Here is a 20,075-nt window from a genome sequence, read left to right as displayed (position 1 = left end):
GGAGTTATGTTGTGAGTCTCAGTAGGAAACCCCAAACTGAGAATATTATTACGTTTACATTTTTGTATTTCTTTTTTGTTTCTCTGTGATCAGCAGAAACTCTTTTTCCTGGGAAAGTGGCTTGCTCTGTTGTGTTTTTTGGTATTTTATGTCCTAATTTATTACAAATGAATACTGGCTACTTTAAGCATTTAACAGGTTTGTCCTTCTCAGTTAATATTTTCATGTGCTTGTGATGTTTTAGCCAAAGTTGGACCTTTTTAGACAAGGTTAAAGAACTTTGACAAGTCTAAATGGTTTACATGGACATTAAAGTACTTTATGGATGAATAATCCTATTTGCTAAAAAGATTACAAAAGGTTACTATTACCAACTATTGCGTATGTGGTCTGCTTGTTTATTTGTGAGAGTTCACACTCTCAATGTACAGGTTAAAAGATTTTAATTATAGAGGTTGATGTAAACTGAAGCAGCTTCTTGCAGAAATATGCTAGAGTGGATGATATTCATGGCATTTATCATAATACTGTGGGTTTTTTTGTCATTGTAATAATATGTCAATTGAATAAAAATACACAATAAATATCTGTTGTTTAAATATGTGAGTGGAGTTTTGGGGGTATAATTCCTATACCTAACATGCATTCAACCTGCTTTTATTACAAGAACAATGCAAATGCTCCTGTGATGGGCCTGTTCCATAGGATTGCTGAATCAAGTCCTGTGTAATTTGTCTACCTTGGTTATAGTCACTGGTCCACCAATATACACCTCTACCCGGATATAACGCGGTCCTTGGGCGACAAAAAATCTCACCGTGTTATAGGTGAGACCGCGTTATATTGAACTTGCTTTGCCCCCCCGTTCCTTGTTCCCTGACCGCCCCTCCAGAGACCCCTGTCCCTAATCAGCCACAGGACCCCACCCTCTACCCAACCCCCCTGCTCCCTGTCCCCTGACTGCTCCAACCCCTATCCACACACCCCGCCCCCTGACAGGCACTTACCAGCAGAGGCCGGAAACGGAGCAACGTGGCCCCAGCCCACTCCACTCCGCCACCTGCCAGCCGCGGTGCTCCGCTTCCCGCCGTCAGTGAGTGCGGGGAGGTTGGGGAAAGGACGCCCCCCGTACTCACCTGCAGCGGGAAGCAGAGCGCTGCGGCTGGGAGCTGGCAGAGTAGAGTGGGCTGGGGCCGGGCTGCTCCGCTTCCCGCCGCCAGTGAGTGAGGGGAGGTTGGGGAAAGGATGCCCTCCGCACTCTCCGGCGGCAGGAAGCAAAGTGATGCGGCCCCAGCCCCAGCCATGTCGCTGGTGAGCTGGGGGGTGTTGGGGAAAGGTCCCGCACTCACCTGCGGCGGGTAGCGGGGCGCTGCGGCTGGGAGCTGGCGGAGTGGAGCAGGCTGGGGCCAGGCTGCTCCGCTTCCGCTGCTGCCAGTGAGTGCAGGGGGCATCTCTTCCCCCAAGCCTCCTCCCCCGAGCGACACGGCTGGGGCCAGGGTGAGGGAAGCAGAGCAGACTGCTCCCGGCACCCCACTAATCCCCCGGGCCACTCTGGGACTGCGGGGCCCCCAAAATTGCCCCCCCACAGCTCCTGCCTCCTCGACCCTCGGGGGGGGAGCCCCTGACCGCCCCCAAGGCCCTCTGCCCCTTATCCAACCCCTCGGCCCTGGCCCGGCATCCTTAACACGCTGCTCAGAGCAGTGTCAGAGCTTTACCGCGTTGTATACGAACCCGTGTTATATAGGGTTGCGTTATATCGGGGTACAGGTGTAGCTGCTCTGGCATTGTACTGATGCAAATCCCTACTGTAGACCCATTTCATCAAAGTACAAAGTGACTTACATCACTGCCACTTACCCAAATTTGAAAGCAGAGCAAGCAGCATCAGGAAAAGTTACTTTTTATAATGCCACTACAGTAAAAATACAAGTCATAAGCCCAAAGCCTGGTTAGCTAACTTTTTCAGTGACTAAACTATGTTTATTCTGTGTTGTTTCTCTTTAATTTATAAAGTAGCTAAATACACTTTAACTTTACATAACATTATGAAATTGGATGTGATAGCCACAGACTTCCCTCTCTTGAATGCCTGGGAGAAAAGGAAAATGAACTCTGACCTCAGTTCAGCTTAAATCACAAGTACAGGTAGTAGCTAAGGACAAAAGAGGTTGGAATCCCCTCTCTAAATAGTGCTATTAGGAAACTGGGCCCATTTGAAATGAGTCCCTCTGGATGTGAGGAGTTTTCAATTTTATGCAGCATATGTTTTTTAATTACCAAAATACTAATTGTACATTTCAATAGCTCGATGATACTTTGCAGGCAATTTTCAAATTAAAATGTTGCCATCTATTACATTTGGTGCTGCTATCATTGCTGATTGATGGACAACTGGGTAGACTGCCCAGTTTTAAATAATGCAGTGTTGTTGTATCCATGTTGGTCCCAGAATATTAGACAGACAAAGTGAGTGAGGTAATATTTTCTATTGGACCAGCTTCTGTTGGTCAGAGAGACACAATTCTGTGTAAACTCAAAAGCGTGTCTCTCTGACCAACAGAAGTTGGTCCAATAAAAGATATTACCTCACCCACCTTGTCTCTGTTTTGAATACTTTTAATAATATATTAGATTAATATTTTGCATAGAGTCCAGGTTACATGTAAAGCCTGAAAATGTCATGGATCAAACTCAGATTATATACTTTTTTTTAGTTTTTCCATGTATTCTTGCTTTTCCTAAAGGCAGCATTTGTAACTTGCTCTGTGTTATTTGGTTGGTGTGTTTTGTTTCAGTTTGGCTTGGTTTTTGGGGTTTGAACAAGGCCTAGCCTTTCACTGAAAAAGATCTTCCCCAACAAAATGGAAATCCCCTGAGACACAAGGGATTTTTTTATGTCACACAGTCAATATCAGGTACATTATGAGTCCACAGTTGGTTAAGATCTTTGTTGAAAGAGCAGGGTACCAGCATCCCTCTAAGAGGTAGATTTTAGATCCTTGCTTTAGATGTTGACAGTAATGCTTGCAGCACAGGTATCACTCTGCCTCTCACAATCTTGTTTTGGGTGATATTATTTAGAAAGTTGTTTTGAGACAGCTGTCGTGTCATTTGGAGTCTATAGACTTTCTGGAGCCTTTGCAGTCTGGCTTTTGGTATACGTATGGCTCAGAGATTATGCTAGTTTTGCGGGTGGATGAGCTCATTCTGATAATGGACACAATTTAAGTGTCCATGCTGACTTTTTCTGCATTAGCAGAAGAAGCCTTTGATACTGTTGGCTGTAAGTTTTTGTTGACTCACTTGCTGACATGTCTTGTTCTTTCCTAACTGAAATCCAAGAAGGGGCGTTGGACAATTGCTCATATATCCCAATGATTCTCTTATGGAGGATTCCATTCTGCCACCCTTTCTGTTCCATGTACATGTGAGAGCTCTAGCTCTTTCAGAACCCTGGGGAAGTAAATTCCAGAGTGTCACTTCAAGGCTACAACATAAGCCTATTTTCTAAGACATTTGCCAGGGTGGGATAATTGTGGATAGAATATTTCAGCCAAATGCTGGAAGAGTCCTCTTTGAAATGGAAGTAAATGGCAGGTCCACATGGACAATTAGACTGTGGCAGGCTAGTGTGGGAGATTCACACCCCAGCTTGCCACAGACTAAACATTTGTATAGACAAACCTTAAGCAGTGTGGTGGGTGGTAAAGCAACTTAATACCACTTTTTTTCTGAAAAGGTTTTTTTGTTTTCTGTAACAATTTCACTTTCACTTTTTGCATAAAATGACTGATTGCACTATTTAGTGCTTCAGAGAGATACCTGTACCAAGGCTATAATTTAAACAAAATCTACAGAAATAAAAGTGGTTTTAAAAAGGTGGGAGCATAAACTAATGGTCTTATTTGACATTTTTTAGGAAAGAGCAATCTTTCATGGGAGCTCTGCCTATTTTCCATTATTTTTGATATCCACTGATCCCATGGCACATGTTGAGAAACGTAAAAGAGAACAATCCTCCAAACAGGGCCGGCTCCAGCTTTTCTGCCGCCCCAAGCGGCAAAAAAAAAAAAAAAGACGACCGGCGGCACTTTGGCGGCAGCTCAATCGCGCCGCTTCTTCGGCGGCAGTTCGGTGGCAGCTCAAAGAGGAAGAGAGGGAATGAGGGACCCGCCACCGAATTGCTACCAAAGATCCGGATGTGCCACCCCGATACCGGACGGAGTGCCGCCCCTTTGAACTGGTCACCCCAAGCACCTGCTTCCTACCCTGGTGCCTGGAGCCGGCCCTGCCTCCAAAGCAACAAAAGAGAGTTTGGGGGCTCAATCTTACTCTCATTGAGGTCACAGTTTTTTTGATGTCCACTTCAGTGACTCAATGCTGGAAGTCCCAGCTTGCATGTAAAAAATAAATAAATATAATTACTGAAAAGAAGGGGGGCTTATTCTGTGGGATCTATGGCTCTGGAATGGCATGCTCCAAACTTTGTGTTACAGGTTAATGGAGAGAGTTGCAGAACAGGCAATGGGACATGGCCTAGCTATCATACAGTCACTGAGGATGTGTGTGAAGAACAGGGGCACATTTCCTGCATATCTTATCATCTGCAACACTGCTATTTCCCACACTGACTTTGCCATTTTCCAATTCTTGTGCACTCTTTGCCTTCTACTAGTCTGTGCAAGCTGCAGAAGGCAAGTGATTACTGCTGGGGCAGTCTCCTTGCAGTTATTAAATGAGTTTCATTAGTTTAGCAAAGGGCTGTGTAGAGAATATGCTCTCCACCTTACATTGTCCAGACAAAGAGATTATTTTAGCTATCAAGCAGGGCTTACATGGAGTTAGTATGGCGGGACTGCTAGAAAACAAACAGTAGGGGATGGGGAGGGGTTGTGCAGTGGAGCATCCTACATAGTTGTGTTTCCCCTCTACAATGCCTCCCCAGCTCTGTTTTCACAACTTTGCTATGCTTTTGCTCCCATCTGTACCATACTACAGAGGATGAGATACTCAATTCTGAGAACATCTAGCACAGAGGCATACACCCACAGTGTGAAATCATAACAATTAGGGCCAGATTCTACAGGCTCCAAGTGAAGTCAGTGCATTAGCAGGCAGCTGAGCGCAGAATTTGGAACTAGAACTAACAAAATTCACTATATATTTTTACTGATGCAGCAAAGGAGACCAACTCACCCCCACCACCACCACCACCAAAAAAAAAAAAAAAAAGGCATGAGACTAGGAGTCAGCAGACCTGTGTTCTATTCCTATCCCTGAAAAAGACTTACAGTGTGACCTTGGTAATCATGCTTTGAGTAAAGCGCTTTGAGATCTATGGAAGAGGAATGCTATATAAAGTGCTGAGAATTATTATTTCCCACTTAAAAAAAAGCTCTCCATTCCAAATAGATTTTAAAAGAAAAAAGAAACTCTTTACTCCTGCAAGAACTGTAGAGCTTGCAATACTGAGTTTTACTGTCTGACAGCGAAACAAACCTTTTTCCTGTTCCTACTAAAAGTGACTGGCTGCTAGGGCTACTACTGATAACCAAAAAAACCTCCACCTTAAAATAACTTGAGAATATGAGTTAAACATAGTCTGTGGGATATTTTATGTGTTCTTTAAAGTACTAAATAACACCATCAAGTTTTACATCTTATTTTACTGATACTTGCTACTTAATGCATCGAGTATCTAGTGTCAATGAAGGAGCTTTATTCAGATGGATTTTCACTTTAGTATGCAGATAAAAAGGCTTTCTAGCATTTTTGATTATAAGGAACTGGTATATGAATTATATGGGGATCAGCATACATTATTTTTAACTCTAGTTTCTGGGCCAGAAAATTGTCAGTTTAAGTCACTCTGGGTGCTGCATATTAGACATGTTATCTCATATAAGATATCAAACTGGCATCTCTTCTGTCCTCCTCAAGGGAATACTGAGGTATAAACTAAAGCTCCTGTGTCACTTTTTAAAAAATGTCCGGCTAGTAAACAGCTATAGCACACTTACCTTTAACTATCAGAAAGGGAGCCTAGTCAAAGCTGATCCCAAATCCAAAGGCTACCGAAGTGTCAGGGCTCTCAAGTTTGAGGGAAAAGATTCTAACTGCTCCAGGTATTTTTGAATCCAACCCTGATTCAATCTTTTGGGGAAAGTGGGCATTTTCCCTTTCAGGTTGCTCTTCCCTCTAGGATGGACGGCAACAACAGCCAATGCCAGTAGGCCCCCTGACCCACTGCATAAACCTTTCCTCAGAACAGCTACCCCTTTCTGCCCCATCTCTTCCATTGGCTGTTCTTTAGCGCCTCCTTCATTCTTCCCCTAGGCTCTAGGAATAGAAGGTTGGCTGATGGGGGAAAGGGGGGGAAGAGCATGGATGCATTGGTGGGTGAAACAAAGTGACCACATGTCCTGGTTTTGCATATGATGGTACGGTGTACCAGGAACTTCTTTCAGAATGCCTGAAATGTCCTGGTTTTTCATTTCATCAATCCAAATTTGAGGGGGGAGGGATTAAAATACAAATGTTGGTTCAAGACATGTGGCTACACCAAGTAAATTTGCTCTGTGTTTATCAAAAACAAACAGTGCAGTGGAAAGAGTGTTCAGTGTGATGAATGGCGTTTGGAGTAAAGAGAAAAGTTGGATGAGCTGTAAACGCTATCAAAGTTGTTCTTTTGCTCAAACTTGATGTAGCCTTTGTTCAGCATTTCCTGATAAACTCATTCAGAACACTAAGTACTGGGGAAAAATCCTCCACCCTGAGAAATATGCACGTCACTGTTGAATCAGTAACTGGCAATAATGAGACAAGCATACGTTTGCTCAGAAAAAAATGGTATGAATATTGCACAACTCTAAAAAATGCTGCCATAAAATTGTCCACGTTCTTGGCTTTGAAAATACGATGAGTGAGTGAGTGTGGGGGTGGGGGGTGGATGTGTAGACTGAGGGGTCTCTTGTGGTAGCCAATACATAACAGATGTGTGCAGGCAGTAGATACAGACTATACTGAAGAAAACAGAAGCAATGAGGGAGGAAAAAGAGAGGGAGGAGTACTTTAGAAAAAGTGAGAAATTGGGGCTGAGGAAAGGGAGAGAAGAGGAAGAGGGGAGAAATTTATAGGGATGGGTAAGGTGAGAAAGAAGAAAGCAAAGACTGACAGAGGGATTCTTGTGAAAGAACTTGGGACAAGGGAGGGAGAACACAACACAAGCAAAAGAGGGGGAGATAGGAGGAGGAAAAATTGGACTGAATGTAAATGCACTGGAAAAGATGGAGGGGAGAAAGAGAAGTCTAAGGACTGAAAGGAAAAAAAGGAAAGAAGAAATGAAACCAAAGGTGTAAAAGTCGGTTATGTTTTTTATTTGTAATAATTATTAATATTTTAAAATATATAATAATGTGCATGCAGATTTGATTGTATATGCAATATTTCCATGAAATTCAACCATAAATCCCCTCAATTTAAAATATACTTGAGCACAGTATATAAATAAAGAATACTGGTAAACTGAGAGGACCTTAGGTCAAATGTTCTTGTCCCTGGCAATCTTACCACATGCTCCTACATGCATGAAGTCATGGTAATGCTGGCAGCTGGCTAAATGCACACTCCTATATAAATCCTAACTATGCTGAAAGCTAGAGTTATTGCACACTCCTAAATAGCTTATTAACTTGTTAAAGTTGGCATTTCTTCATCTCATATTCCTAAAGGCAGGGCAAAAAATATTCAAAGAGGAAAATGAGATGTATTTTTTTAACTTGATAATGTCTGAAATGAGCAGTAACGATGTGGAATGAGTAAAACACTCCATATTCCTATAAGTCTTGAATCTGAAACCAAAACCAAAAGGAAGTTTTTGTTATGTCACTGGAAAGGCAAAACATAATGAATTAGTCTCCCAAAACATGGCTGCCCAAACCCATCTCTAGAAATCATCGTCTCAGTATCCTCTACCTCTCTTTTTGGAAAGCATTTTTATATGAATAGTAAAATGAAAGTCCATCTGATTAAAGCTCTCTCATTGCTATTAAATAGTTTTCATTAAGTAGTAGACACTAATAAAAGAAGGCAGTTGGGAAACTAACTCATAGTCTCTTGCCAATAAAAATGGATAACAATCTCCATGTGAGAGTGATCATAAAATGCAGGTGCTGTTTGCCTACCGTGTGTCTGGATTATCAAGATGTAATTTTGTTACTTTGCTGGATCATCTAGTAATTTACTCTGCTGGAGAACTGGGTTTGGGAATGATTTTGGCGCTTTCCTTTCCAGTTAGGTGCATTGCATTGGGAAGGCACAGAGGCCAGTGGCCTGATTTCCAGAAATAGTGCCAACACATGGGATAGAAGGAAGAAATCAGAGTAAGATGCTCCCAGATGTGAACAGCTAAGCTCTATCCATGACTACTTCCCTGCTACCACCTGCCCACTGCCACACAAGTGTAGAGCACAACTATGAGGGCTTACCCCTCTCTCCCACCACTTGTACAGCTTAATCACCCTGGTTCTGCTGCCAGGGGGACCTCCTTGGACACAAAGGTGGGGTTTGGGTTTGTTCATAATGCAGACAGGTCATTATCTCTGTGAATCATGTAGTTTCATGTAGAACAACATTCTAAACCAAAAAAGGATAAATCTATAAACTTAGGAATAAATAAAACACACTTACTGCAAAACAACCATCAGACAAAAACAGCTTAGGCCACCCAAACACTGAGACAAAAATGTTAATTTTCATTATCCACAACAATCCAGACAGAAATCTCCATTACAATATAAGAGAATCCTGCTCTCTCTCTTTATTGCCTTTATATACACCACAAATAAGAACTTTCAAATTGTTAAAGAAAAACCTTTGGTGGGTGTGGACCCTAAGAACATCCCAAGTGCCAGAGGGCAAGGGGCTCATCGAAGTTTCAGCTGCCCTGACCAGTTCACTGTATCCCAATTCACTTATGTTATAATCTGTATCTAATAGGTGTTTTGTAAAGTATGGCGAGGTGTGGAACTGAAGGGGTTAAGGAGCAATTCTGGGCCCAAGCAACCCTGCTCAGCCACATCTGCAGAGCATGAGGTAGAGAAGGAGTGAATGTTCCAGGAGAGAGTTGGACATTTCAGAGCAGATGGTTTGGGGACATTCAGGACTGGAAGTGTGTTGGGTTCACTTGACTAGTGGTAACCATGGCTGGTGCAGACCACAGTGTGGATGTGATATAACAAGCAGGCTGCTGGAGTCAGAGTTGCTGAATCAGGGTCCTCAACACACAGACACTCTGTGCATGCCAGTGTCCTAGCTGGGAGCATGCAGAAAGGGAGCTAGAGCAGCAGAGCATTTTAAGGTAGTCAGGATCACAGGACAAGCAGTGACACAACCTCTCACTTGTCTGGATTGCACCCCCAAAATGTGACAATAGGACTGTGACAGCTGCATTTTAGTTTATTAGTAGCATTTCTGTGACTGCTAGATTCATAGCTCCAGTTAATTCAATTTGTACCAGCTGAGAGACTTTGGCCCTTGGTCCTTTCTGACTCCTTACAAGAATGGAGCAGACATGTAGCAGGAGTACTGTGCTGCATTCAGTTACAAAAATGGATAACCTGAATTTGTATGTAGTGGTTGTACTTTAAATCTAATAATCTTCCATTGATCCACTAAATACTTAATTAAGAAACAGACATTATTTGATCTTCATTTGATTTGAACCATAGTGTAACCTAGCAACAATATAGGCCATAGTATTATAGAGAAGTTTCTAAATGTTCAGGCTTATTAACATATAAAAAAAGATCTAAATTCTTTTTATCAAAATAAATCTTTCAATATGTAAACTGAACTTTACTGTTTTTGTTTGGTTACCTTTAGCTTGAAAATAGATCTGCTTTTAAAAAAACAGTGCAACCTCAGGAATACTTTGTTAGTATTTTTAAACTGGAATTGTTCATTTCTGATGTAAGTGTATCTATTGTTAAAAATTTCGTTTATTTCAAAACAGTTGCATGGGTTGGGACTCTAGAAGTGTTCCTCTGAAATCCATGCAGCATTGGTAATTAGTCTCTCAGGCTGCTCAACTGAGAAATCCAGGTGGAATACAAGGTTATGGAAAATGGCTTGCTGTAATTAGTCTTTAATCATATAGTTCTCATTTCCTTTAAACCTCTTGGGTGCCTCTTGGAAAACTTTGAAAAGCATTCTATCTGAAAGTTATTCTCCTTAGATACCATATTTTCTATACCAGTCTCCCCTCATTCTTTATTATTAATAGTATCTTTTTGGTGTCTTTTTTTCTTAAATGTTTATCTGATCTGATTATTCCTCACTTGAAGACAACAGTCTTAAAAATATCAAAAAACTTAGGGCTTGTCTACACTTACATTTTATAGCGCTCTAACTTGCTGGCTCAGGGGGGTGAAAAATCACCCCCCCTGAGCGCAGCAAGTCTGTGTGTTTTAAAGTGCTTGTGTAGACAGGCTCCGAGTGCTGGGAGCCGCGCTCCCAGCACTCGGAGCTAATCCCCTCGTGGAGGTAGATTGCCAGGAGCGCTGGAAGAGCTCTCTCCCAGCACTCGCGCGCGACCCTCGCACTTCAAAGCGTTCACATGGCAGCACTTTGAAGTTTCCAGTGTAGACATACCCTTACTGTGATGTCACAAACAGAATTAAGACTACAGATGGAAAGTAACAGGGGCTGATAAACAAAGAATGCAGTCTCGTACAAATTTTACTGCTGGGGGAATTCTGTGCCAAAAAATTGAAAAATCTGTGCACGATATTCTAAAATTCTGCAAAATTCTACATATTTTATTTGTCAAAATAACAATATAATCACACTGGTTTCAATTATTTTGGTAATTTATTTAAACTAAAATATAGTGGATGAAGAATGGGAGTGGGAAGTACTGGAAGAAATCTCCAAACTCCCTTGCCTAAAAGTAATGTAGCTAGGTTTGACCCTTTATTTCTAGTTATTAGTCAACAAATATATGCAGCTCAGTGTTACATCAGAGGTAAGGCTACATTTTAGTCATGGGTATTTTTAGTAAAAGTCATAGACAGGTCACGGGCAGTAAACAAAAATTCACAGCCCATGACCTGTCCATGACTTTTACTATATACCCCTGATTAAAACTTGGGGGGAGCGGCTCGGGGGGTGGCCGTGGGGGGGGGGGCACCATGGGTGCTGGAGGGATAGCCAGGGGGGCACTGCCGGTGCATGGGGGGAAGGGATTGGCGGGGCAGGGGCAGACTCCGGCTCCTGGGAAGTGGCGACCTACAGCTCCTAGCTCCAGGTGCTGCCTCCGCTCCACCTCAAGTCCTGGTTTGACCATCCACACAGGGGCTGCTGCAGAAGTCATGGGGGTGACGGAACGTCACAGAATCTGTGACTTCAGTGACCTCTGTGACAAACACGGAGCCTTAATCATAGGCAACTGAAAAGCAAGTGAAGGCTGGGGAAATCAAATTTACAATTTATATTGGCTACGGACCATCTCCAGAAAGGTCAGACGCAAACAGTTCATGGACCACACTTTGATAGGAAATTTTTTCAGTTCAAAAATTTAGATCAGTTCTAATCATTAAAGGACCATAAGCATTTATAAGGCCATACTGTCCTTTACAGCAGTCTGGCAATGTAAAGGAGCCATAAAACTTTTACACCTGATTTATACTCCTGGGGGAATTCACAAAAACAATGGGAACAATTCACTAAACAGACAGGCTGCTACATTCTGCTCTGCCTGAGGGGACAGAGCCTGTCCCATGCTTATCGCCTCAGAAACATCCCGAAGCTCTGCCCCTCCACACCAAGTATGCCACAATAGAGAGTGAGAGGGACAGAGTGTCTCTCTCTTTCTCTCACACATTCATGACTACCCATTCCCCCCTATCTCCCCACGGTGGTGATTTACATCTCTACAGGCCTCTCTGGGTGCCCGAACCGATCTGCCTGCATTGCCATGGAGGGAGGGTCCATGACTGCTCAGGCGGCTTCCCTTTGCTTCCCCGTCAGAAGTCATTTTTCTGCAGGGAAGCAAAGAAATTTGCGGGGGACATGAATTCTGCGTATGTGCAATGACAAAGAATTCCCCCAGGAGTAAAATGTCCTTGGTAAGAAAGGATGAAGGAAGTTAGAGAATTAGATAAATTACATAATATGTCAGCATAAATGCTTCTGAAAATGTTGTCCATGGTGCATAGATAGTCTATTAATTTAAAGAGTCATTGTCAACCCCCTGAAGGTGTCTTTTGTTACCTGTGTCAAATACTAAAAGAAGTCTCCAAAAGTAATTTGAGAGTAGTTTATTGCTACCTGTTCAAATCCTGCCTGCCTGCTGATTGTTTTAAATATTCAGGAAAAAATAAGAACATCCACAATATAGTTATCACTTCTAAAGAGCAGTTTCTGGTTTAAATATATAAGCTGGGGAAAAGTTGGGGGAATTACAGTGAATTCTCTTTTTGGACTGACACATGAATAACATGAACTATAAAAACCTGAAAATATTTTAAATGGAATGTCAGACAGCCTTAATTATGCAGCTTGTTGTATGAGATGTTATGTTTTCTTCTTATTGCCTTTGCCAGTATGAAAGTGCTCATACATACCTAGGTTTAGTGCAGAGTAGGCATTTGATTAAATTACACTCAAAGTTGCATTCTTAAACTGTTTTCTACCTCCTAAAAAATATGCATGATGCATTGCCCCACTTCACAGCAATTTATCTCATGACATACCCTAAATGACTTACATTGACATAAAACAAATTAGCACACTATTAAGTGTCATAAATCATTGATATTCAGTAACTTCCAGGGAGAAGAAACATTAATGGAGCTTGAATGAGTTTCAGGTGTCTGAAACCCAGTGAGTTCTATCCATTAAACATGAAGAAAGGACTACACAGGAGAATCCTTTTTGATTTAAGTAGACAAATGTATTAGTCATTTACATATTTTAAAGGTATTGCATTAGGACAAACAAATATCAATAGGGCCATAATAACAGAAAGTTAAGACTAGATGTTCATAAAGGTTCCTTCTGCCCTTAAAATCCATGAATCACTACTGCACAAATATTTAGGTATATATTTTCCCTTTGATGCAAGTACCTAACTATGATGGGTGTTCATTGAAAGGTGATAGATCCACTCTTTTTTGTTTTGTTTTGTTTTAATTTAGGATGTGACACTTCAGATCTGTGCACAAATGGAGTGACAGCATTTGATATTTTCTGAAGAAACTTGCATCTTCATAAAGCATTTTAAATAAATCCTGACTTCTTTCTCAATATGTTCACACCTAGTCCATGAACGGAAATGGGGAAGAAATGTGCTTGCAAAGAAAGTTTGATTTGCCCCAGCCTGCCTTGTTATGTCAGTGAAAGCCAATGCCTGGACTGACAGCAGCTTTCTCAGGTGAAAGAGAGTCAGTATTGCTTTATATCTTTGTCTGGTGGCTGGCATTTCATTTCAAATTCTTGTACATCAATGTGACATGCCTAAATGAGCTGGGATTGCAGTTGAGTTTTAAAGAGTATGTAAATATTTTTGCTTGGGAATTCTGCCATCAGTCCATAATGTCTTGTCCAAAAAAATAAAGCACTAGACAGAAACTCTTGCAAACTATATAACAGAGTTGTCAGGCTGGCAAAAGGTGCCACTTATGCACCATTCAAATTTGAGGTCTGCTCGGGTCTAATTAAAGCCCGATCTGGACACAAACCTAACTTCAGCACAGGCGACCCAAGAATGTCTAGACCTTTTCAGACCTGATCCAGACATGATGCTTCCCCCTAAACCTCTGTGAGTGACACTGCCACCATCTCATCCTTGGGGCTCAACCTAGTAGAGACTTCCCATGCTCGGTGCCTTCAGGATTCGTGCAGTGGCGGCTGTGTGCCCCGCTCCTGCCAGCCACAAACACCTCTCTTCACTCTGTGTGCTGCAGAACGAAAGGTACTGTAATTCATTGGCACACTCCCTATGCAACACACACACTGCACAGCAAGGTAGGTGCAACCAGCACAAGTGGGGCCCACAGCCACACCCATTCGAACCACATGGGCAGGAGGAGGAGCTACAATTACTTGACCTGAGCCCAAGAGGGTCTGATTGTTTTCTGACTCAACCAAAGCAGCCACTTGTAGTTTGGGTCCCACTGAGTTCAGGTCAGGTTGCAAGGCTCTAATTCAAAATTCCAAACTCAAATAATTCCAACAGAAAAAATTAAAGTATATGAAATATATCTTGAAGATATTGGTCAAAATTTTCAGGCATGGGGATCTATCTGCCTCAGTGCACCATCTAAGCACTTCCCAAGTCAATTAGGTCTGCTTGGTGAGGTCCCTAGTGGACTTCATGAGTCTTCTGTTTTTCTCCCTTCCCTGGTAGATGATTATATTTTTAGACCCTACACGTATGTGGGTCTTTTTTCTCTTTTGCCCTTTCCCCATTATTTTGTCTATGGGAGGAAAGTTTTGTCAAAGAGGGAAAGTTTTGCAGTATTCCCAGAAAGTGGTCAGACTCCAGATTAGTCTGACGTCCTCTGGAAGTATGTTTCAAAGACTAACCCCACCCCTCACCCCCACCCCAGCCAATAACAATTTGTCTCCGGCTCCTACATCCTTCGCTGACTTTTGATGGCTGGCTGTATTGTCCTAGAGGAGCATAGCATCTTGCTGGCTCATGAATGGAGATGTGGTTGCTGATGTCATTGGGTGCTGACCCAGTGATGGCCTTGAAAAGTATGATGCCCAAAGTTAGTCACCTAAATCCAGATTTAGGTACCTAATTTGATGTGGCCTGATTTTCAGATGTTCTAATTACTTGCCACTCCTATTGAAATCAGTAAGAGTTGTGTGTCTGTTTGAAAAACAGACTAATCTGGTCTACGTGCCAAAATATTGATCTAGGTACCTAACTTCAAGCAACCATGTTTGAAAATTTGTCCATTACTTATATTAATGTGCCTAAAATTCCCTCTTTTACTAGATCAGTTCCTTTGCTCTTCCTTAACGTTGTGACTGCTGCTTTTTGTAACTCTTTACCTGCAATAATGCCTCAACTTTCATTTTTTATTATTTTAGAAAATCGAGAGTATCAAATACTCACCCCAGCTTTTTCAAGATACTCTGATACACTGTCACTATGCAAGTGGTTTGAGCCAACAGTTTTCACTTTCCTGGATATTTTTGCTGGTTTTCTTTACATGTAGATTCCACAGTGCTTTTATATTTCCTTTAAGTGACTGATGTTTAGATGACCATTCAAACAGTATAAAATCTGTGCATGGATTTGTTCTTAGTGGCATTGGTGTCTCCTACCTCCTTTTTATGTAAGCCATTTACACCTGTTGCTTGCGTAAAAGGAAATAAATGAACTTTGTACAGTAAACTCATATCCGCTGGTTTAAGGCCCCTAACTAGAAACAGATTTGTGAAAGAACCAAATCTACAACCATTAATCAGGGTCACATGCTTCCCATTCACACACAAAAGAGTTTCACATAAGGGAAACACATGCCTTCTAAGATTCACAGCTCATCAAGAACTACTAATTTATGATATCTTCCCATCATGAATGGCTTGACATCAGATAGGCTCTCTGGTATCAGCCTGCGATCAGGGAAACAAACAGGAAAGACCAAGCAAATCTCAAACCAAACAAATACTCTCCCCAACTGTTCATACCTCTGCACCTTCCAGCCCATCCTCTTTCCTCACCAATAGGAGCACAATTTATAGCGTATATTCCCACTGGCATAGCAGCCCTGTACCACCCATCTCTCCATGGTCTCTGAAAACCATAAAGTAGTTATTGCTGTTTGGGACAGCATTGTAAGAAGAAGAGCATGCTATCGACAGAGACTGTTGCTGGTTCCTTCCCCTTTGGACATGCCTTCCTCTGCCAAGTGAAGCAGAGTATCACATTCTTGCAGCAGAGGGAACACCTAACATATATTAGCCATTTTTCTCCTCCTTGATTGTCCAACAGTGGGATAAGGGCCTTTCGGATCCTTTCTACTTGGTGATAATGGAAGGAAGCATATGCTTTCATAGACAAAACTTCCACTGACTTCTGCAATAACAGAAGTATTCCCTGTTCTGATAAATTATTAAATACATGTAAACATAACTATTTGGAAAATCTAGTTTTTATCCCTAATTACAGAGGATGGCTTATAATATGTGCTCTACATTATGCTGACTGTATAGATTTATTCTTCCTTTGGGTGAAACTCACCACAGAAGAGCGACATAAGAGTTTCTGCACTAGTCTAAGCACAATCTGGTAAAAAAAGGTGTCACTGGAGCACAAGCAGGGATGGACCTCGGACCAGTCATCATGTGGCTTTAGTAGACCTAACACCCCAGGGGCTGCAGCATATACTCCACCTAAAATCCATATAGGCTGAGGTAGTAGTCATGAATTTTAGCCTCCAGCCCCAAACACCTGCACACTTAATCTCCACAAAGCCTGGTTGCTCAGACTTGATGTCTAAGTAGCATACACACATCAAGAAGGCAACTAGCCAGGATGGGCAGGGATGATGTCCCTAGCCTCTGTTTGCCAGAAACTGGGAATGAGCGTCAGGGAATGGATCACTTGATGATTACCTGTTCATTCCCTCTGGGGCACCTGCACTGGCCACTGTCGGAAGACAGGATACTGGGCTAGATGGACCCTTGGTCTGACCCAGTATGGCCATTCTTAACTAAACATATTATTTTTTTATTTTTTTTATTTTAAAACTGATATATAAAACCTCTATGGGAGGGAAACTGTGATTCATGTTTGCCATATGCTGGACAATTTCCATTAACAGTCCTGTTAAGTGACCTTTATTTCATGTCTGTAGTGATGGTAACCACAAATATATGCCACATACTTTCTCCAACTTTCCAAACACAGACCCAACCTTCTCTCCCCCTTACCCTTAAGTCTTTCTTTTAATTCAACTTTATTAAAACACATTCAATCTATCACAGAGTGACTTTATTTTCTGTTCTTGTTGGAAAAGCTGAAATTCTTTTTCTGATTCCAGAAATTTGTCCATAACCTTGGGAAAGTCACTTCACTTCTCTTTTAAATGAGACTAATTGTACCAACCTTTGTAAAGCGCTTTGAGATCTACAGATGAGAGCTAGGTATTACTAAAAAGAATTCATTGGGTCCAGGTGGGAAGTAAAGATCTCATGGAACTACTTGGAAAAAAAAAAAAAAACCTCTCAAACAGCCCATATTCTTTCTTTCAGTAAAAGTCTTTAAAGCAAGGTAGTGTGTGAATTATTGTTGAATGCACAGTGCCTACCTCATTTGCTACACAGTCCCTGTACTGCCTATCTAACTTATTATTGTAAAGCACCAAGGGACACCTAGAGTAGCAAAGGAGCTAATTAAGACAAATTCTATTCTATAAATAAAATTGCCAAGTTAACAAAGTAACTGAGCATCCTTAGTAACTTTTCCCCATAACTTTTCATATCTGTACTGTAGACGATAGATAGCATTAAAATTGCTTCACACAATGAATTCACATAATACATTAGAAATCCTAACAATGTTCCCTATCAATGCTTTAGTGTACTCATTGATCTTACTTTCATTCCATTAAAAATGCTTCATGTTATATCACCTCATTTTTCTCCCTTTCCCTTGCTGAGTTTTTGGCCACTGCTCCATCTCCCTCTGACACACAGTCAGGTTTGGACTTAACATGGCAGAATCAATTGGAGTCAGAGTTAGAGCTCTTCCTCCATCCCTGTGCTATGCACAGAGGCCAGGCAGAGGTCTGAGACCTTAGGTACCTACAGCCACAAGGGGGAAAGGTCACATAAAAGATGGAAGAAGAACCATCTCTGTGAATTCCTTTACTCTAGTCCGTGGGGCCCAGGTTCACAAAGGTGTTTAGTCAGTGCCCTTGGTGGCTGTCTCCTTCCATTACTTGGACCATGGGGCCGATCAAGCTGGGAAGAAGCAGGCTTGGACTAGTGTGTGCAACCCTCGCTTGAGTTCAGCGGCAGGCCCTGGTCGGCCCAGGGGAAGTTTCCCGGGGGCTGCCACTCGCTGGGGGAGAGGGAATGCGCGTGTCTGGCACCTGCCCGTGGCTCTTACCTGCCTGACTCCCGCTGCCGCGCCGCTGGGGGCCTCGAACCTACTCCTCAGCTCCTCCCAGGGGATGGGGAAGCGCTCCAGCCTGCGGCGGCCGTCCCGGGGCTCCTCCTTGGCCACTTCGGCCCCCTCGCTGGCCCGCGGCGCTTTCTCCATGGTGCTGCTGCCGCCGCCGCGGCTCTTATCCGGCTGCCGGCTCTGAACTCGCCCCTCTTGGCCGCCAGCTACAGCGGCTCGGGTCTCCTCCTCCCGCAGGGCGGCGGCGGCCGCTGCTGCTGGCGCGGGACAAGTTCTCCTCCCCTCCGGGGTTTGCGAGCGCCTGCGGCGGCGTCCTCCCGCGGAGCCCCCCCGGGGACCGGCTCTCAGCGCATCGCCCGACTCCCACTGCTGCTTGAGGCGCTCCAGGGAGCCCTTCTGGATCGGGAACTTCGCCAGCTCCAGGGCGCCCTGCAAAAGCACCACGCGGCGGGGTCAAAACACGTGGCACCAACGCGTGAAGGACACACCCGCCTGCCCCAAGTCCGCGCCTAGCCCGGGAGCCTAGCGTGTGATGGGACCCCAAAGGCGCAGCCAGACATGTCCCAGGCCAGGCTACTCTGCTCCCCGAAGGTCAGGTCAGCCGAGAACGCACTGGGAACTCTTCTTTGCAGGAGGGCAGGCGCTGGAAGTGCAGCGTCAGATTGTCAATGACATAAGCAACTTCCCAAGGGAAAGAAAAGTCCCCAGCCTGCAGGAAACAGGGGCAGGAAAAGCCTATTGCCCCTCATTTCCTTAGATGCGGCACAGAGCCACCGAAGAACTGTTATGTGGAAACTCCTTATTGTTAAGTGCTGGGAAAAGCATCACTAATAATCTCAACTCTAAAAACAAACATTGCTCAAGTTCATGGTCTGGAGCACTTCCAAGATTTCCTGGTCTAGAACAAAGCCTTACCATAAACACATCACTTGAAATTAAGTAACATTTTTCACTTTCACTATTTTTCACTGTAGTGCAACCATTCTGAATGGAGCCCATCCACAAACAAGTCTTTCAGAGTCAGACCCACATCCACAAAGGTATTGAGGGTCCTGACTTCCATTGACCAAAGCCACCTGTGCTTTCATAAATACCCTAGATGCAGAGACATCAGCCATTAAATATTAGAAAGCAGTTATTTGTGCTTTGGATTTGGATAATTATCCAGGACTGTTTAAGATAGAGTAAATTAAAATCTCAAATGTATATAGCTGAACTAGCTAGAAGAATGGGGTGTACACAAGTGCCTGGAGATGACTAGACACCAGTAGTAGGGTTTTTGCAATCAAACAGATCTAGTGTCTTAAAAGTGTCCCTCTCCTCTGGAGGATTTCCTACCCAGCACTGTGAATTCCACTGAATAACAGGTAGTTCCTTTAAAAAAAGGCATTACTTTCCCACAGAACAGAAGGAATTGTCCAACTCCAATGGATTTGGGAAAAGAAGGGCCATTTTTGTTCATGCGAGGCCTGACTGGTCAGTAGCTGGAATTTAGCTTGAACACAAGTACAAAGCCTTTGTACACAACTTCATTAAAAATGTAGCACTAGAGACCTGCTAAAAGAACTGCAGACCTCAATATTTTAGTGACTAAGAGAGCTACTCTGGGCTGGATTCCTACTTCTGCACAATCCAGGCTGAAAAACTGCATTAGTAAATTCATCTGGAGCTGTCTCTCTCCTTGGCAGACATCACTGGCAAGACTTGGATAGAGCCCTATTACACACTTTAAAAGAGGGCCTTCTCCTCTTTGGAACATCTACCCCTATAGCCATAGTTGAGTGCAAGGTGCATTAATTTGGACCCATAAAGGTGACGATGTGCCTTTTATATTTCAGTAGTTTTGTTATGGTGTAGGAGGGACGTAAAAGGTGTCTTATTAACTGTCACAACTGATGATGTGATCTCATCAGGATGGTTAATAAGAGAT

The 20,075-nt window shown here is 42.9% G+C and overlaps 1 protein-coding gene across 1 annotated transcript in view; it reads right to left on the bottom strand.

Annotated features, from left to right (window-relative positions):
• Positions 1-18,824, bottom strand: part of XIRP2 (xin actin binding repeat containing 2) — a 151,217-nt gene extending 132,393 nt beyond the window's left edge. The window contains exon 1 of the mRNA XM_034786171.1: positions 18,131-18,824. Within this exon, the coding sequence (XP_034642062.1) occupies positions 18,131-18,283 (153 nt within the window). The 5' untranslated portion in view covers positions 18,284-18,824. The remainder of the gene's footprint in view (positions 1-18,130) is intronic.
• Between the last annotated feature and the right edge of the window lie 1,251 nt (positions 18,825-20,075).

Source organism: Trachemys scripta, chromosome 11, assembly GCF_013100865.1.
Source record: "Trachemys scripta elegans isolate TJP31775 chromosome 11, CAS_Tse_1.0, whole genome shotgun sequence".
In the NCBI taxonomy this organism is placed as follows: Eukaryota; Metazoa; Chordata; order Testudines; family Emydidae; genus Trachemys; species Trachemys scripta.
Note: the sequence above shows the minus strand (reverse complement) of the source record. Positions and strands in the feature narration are given on the sequence as shown.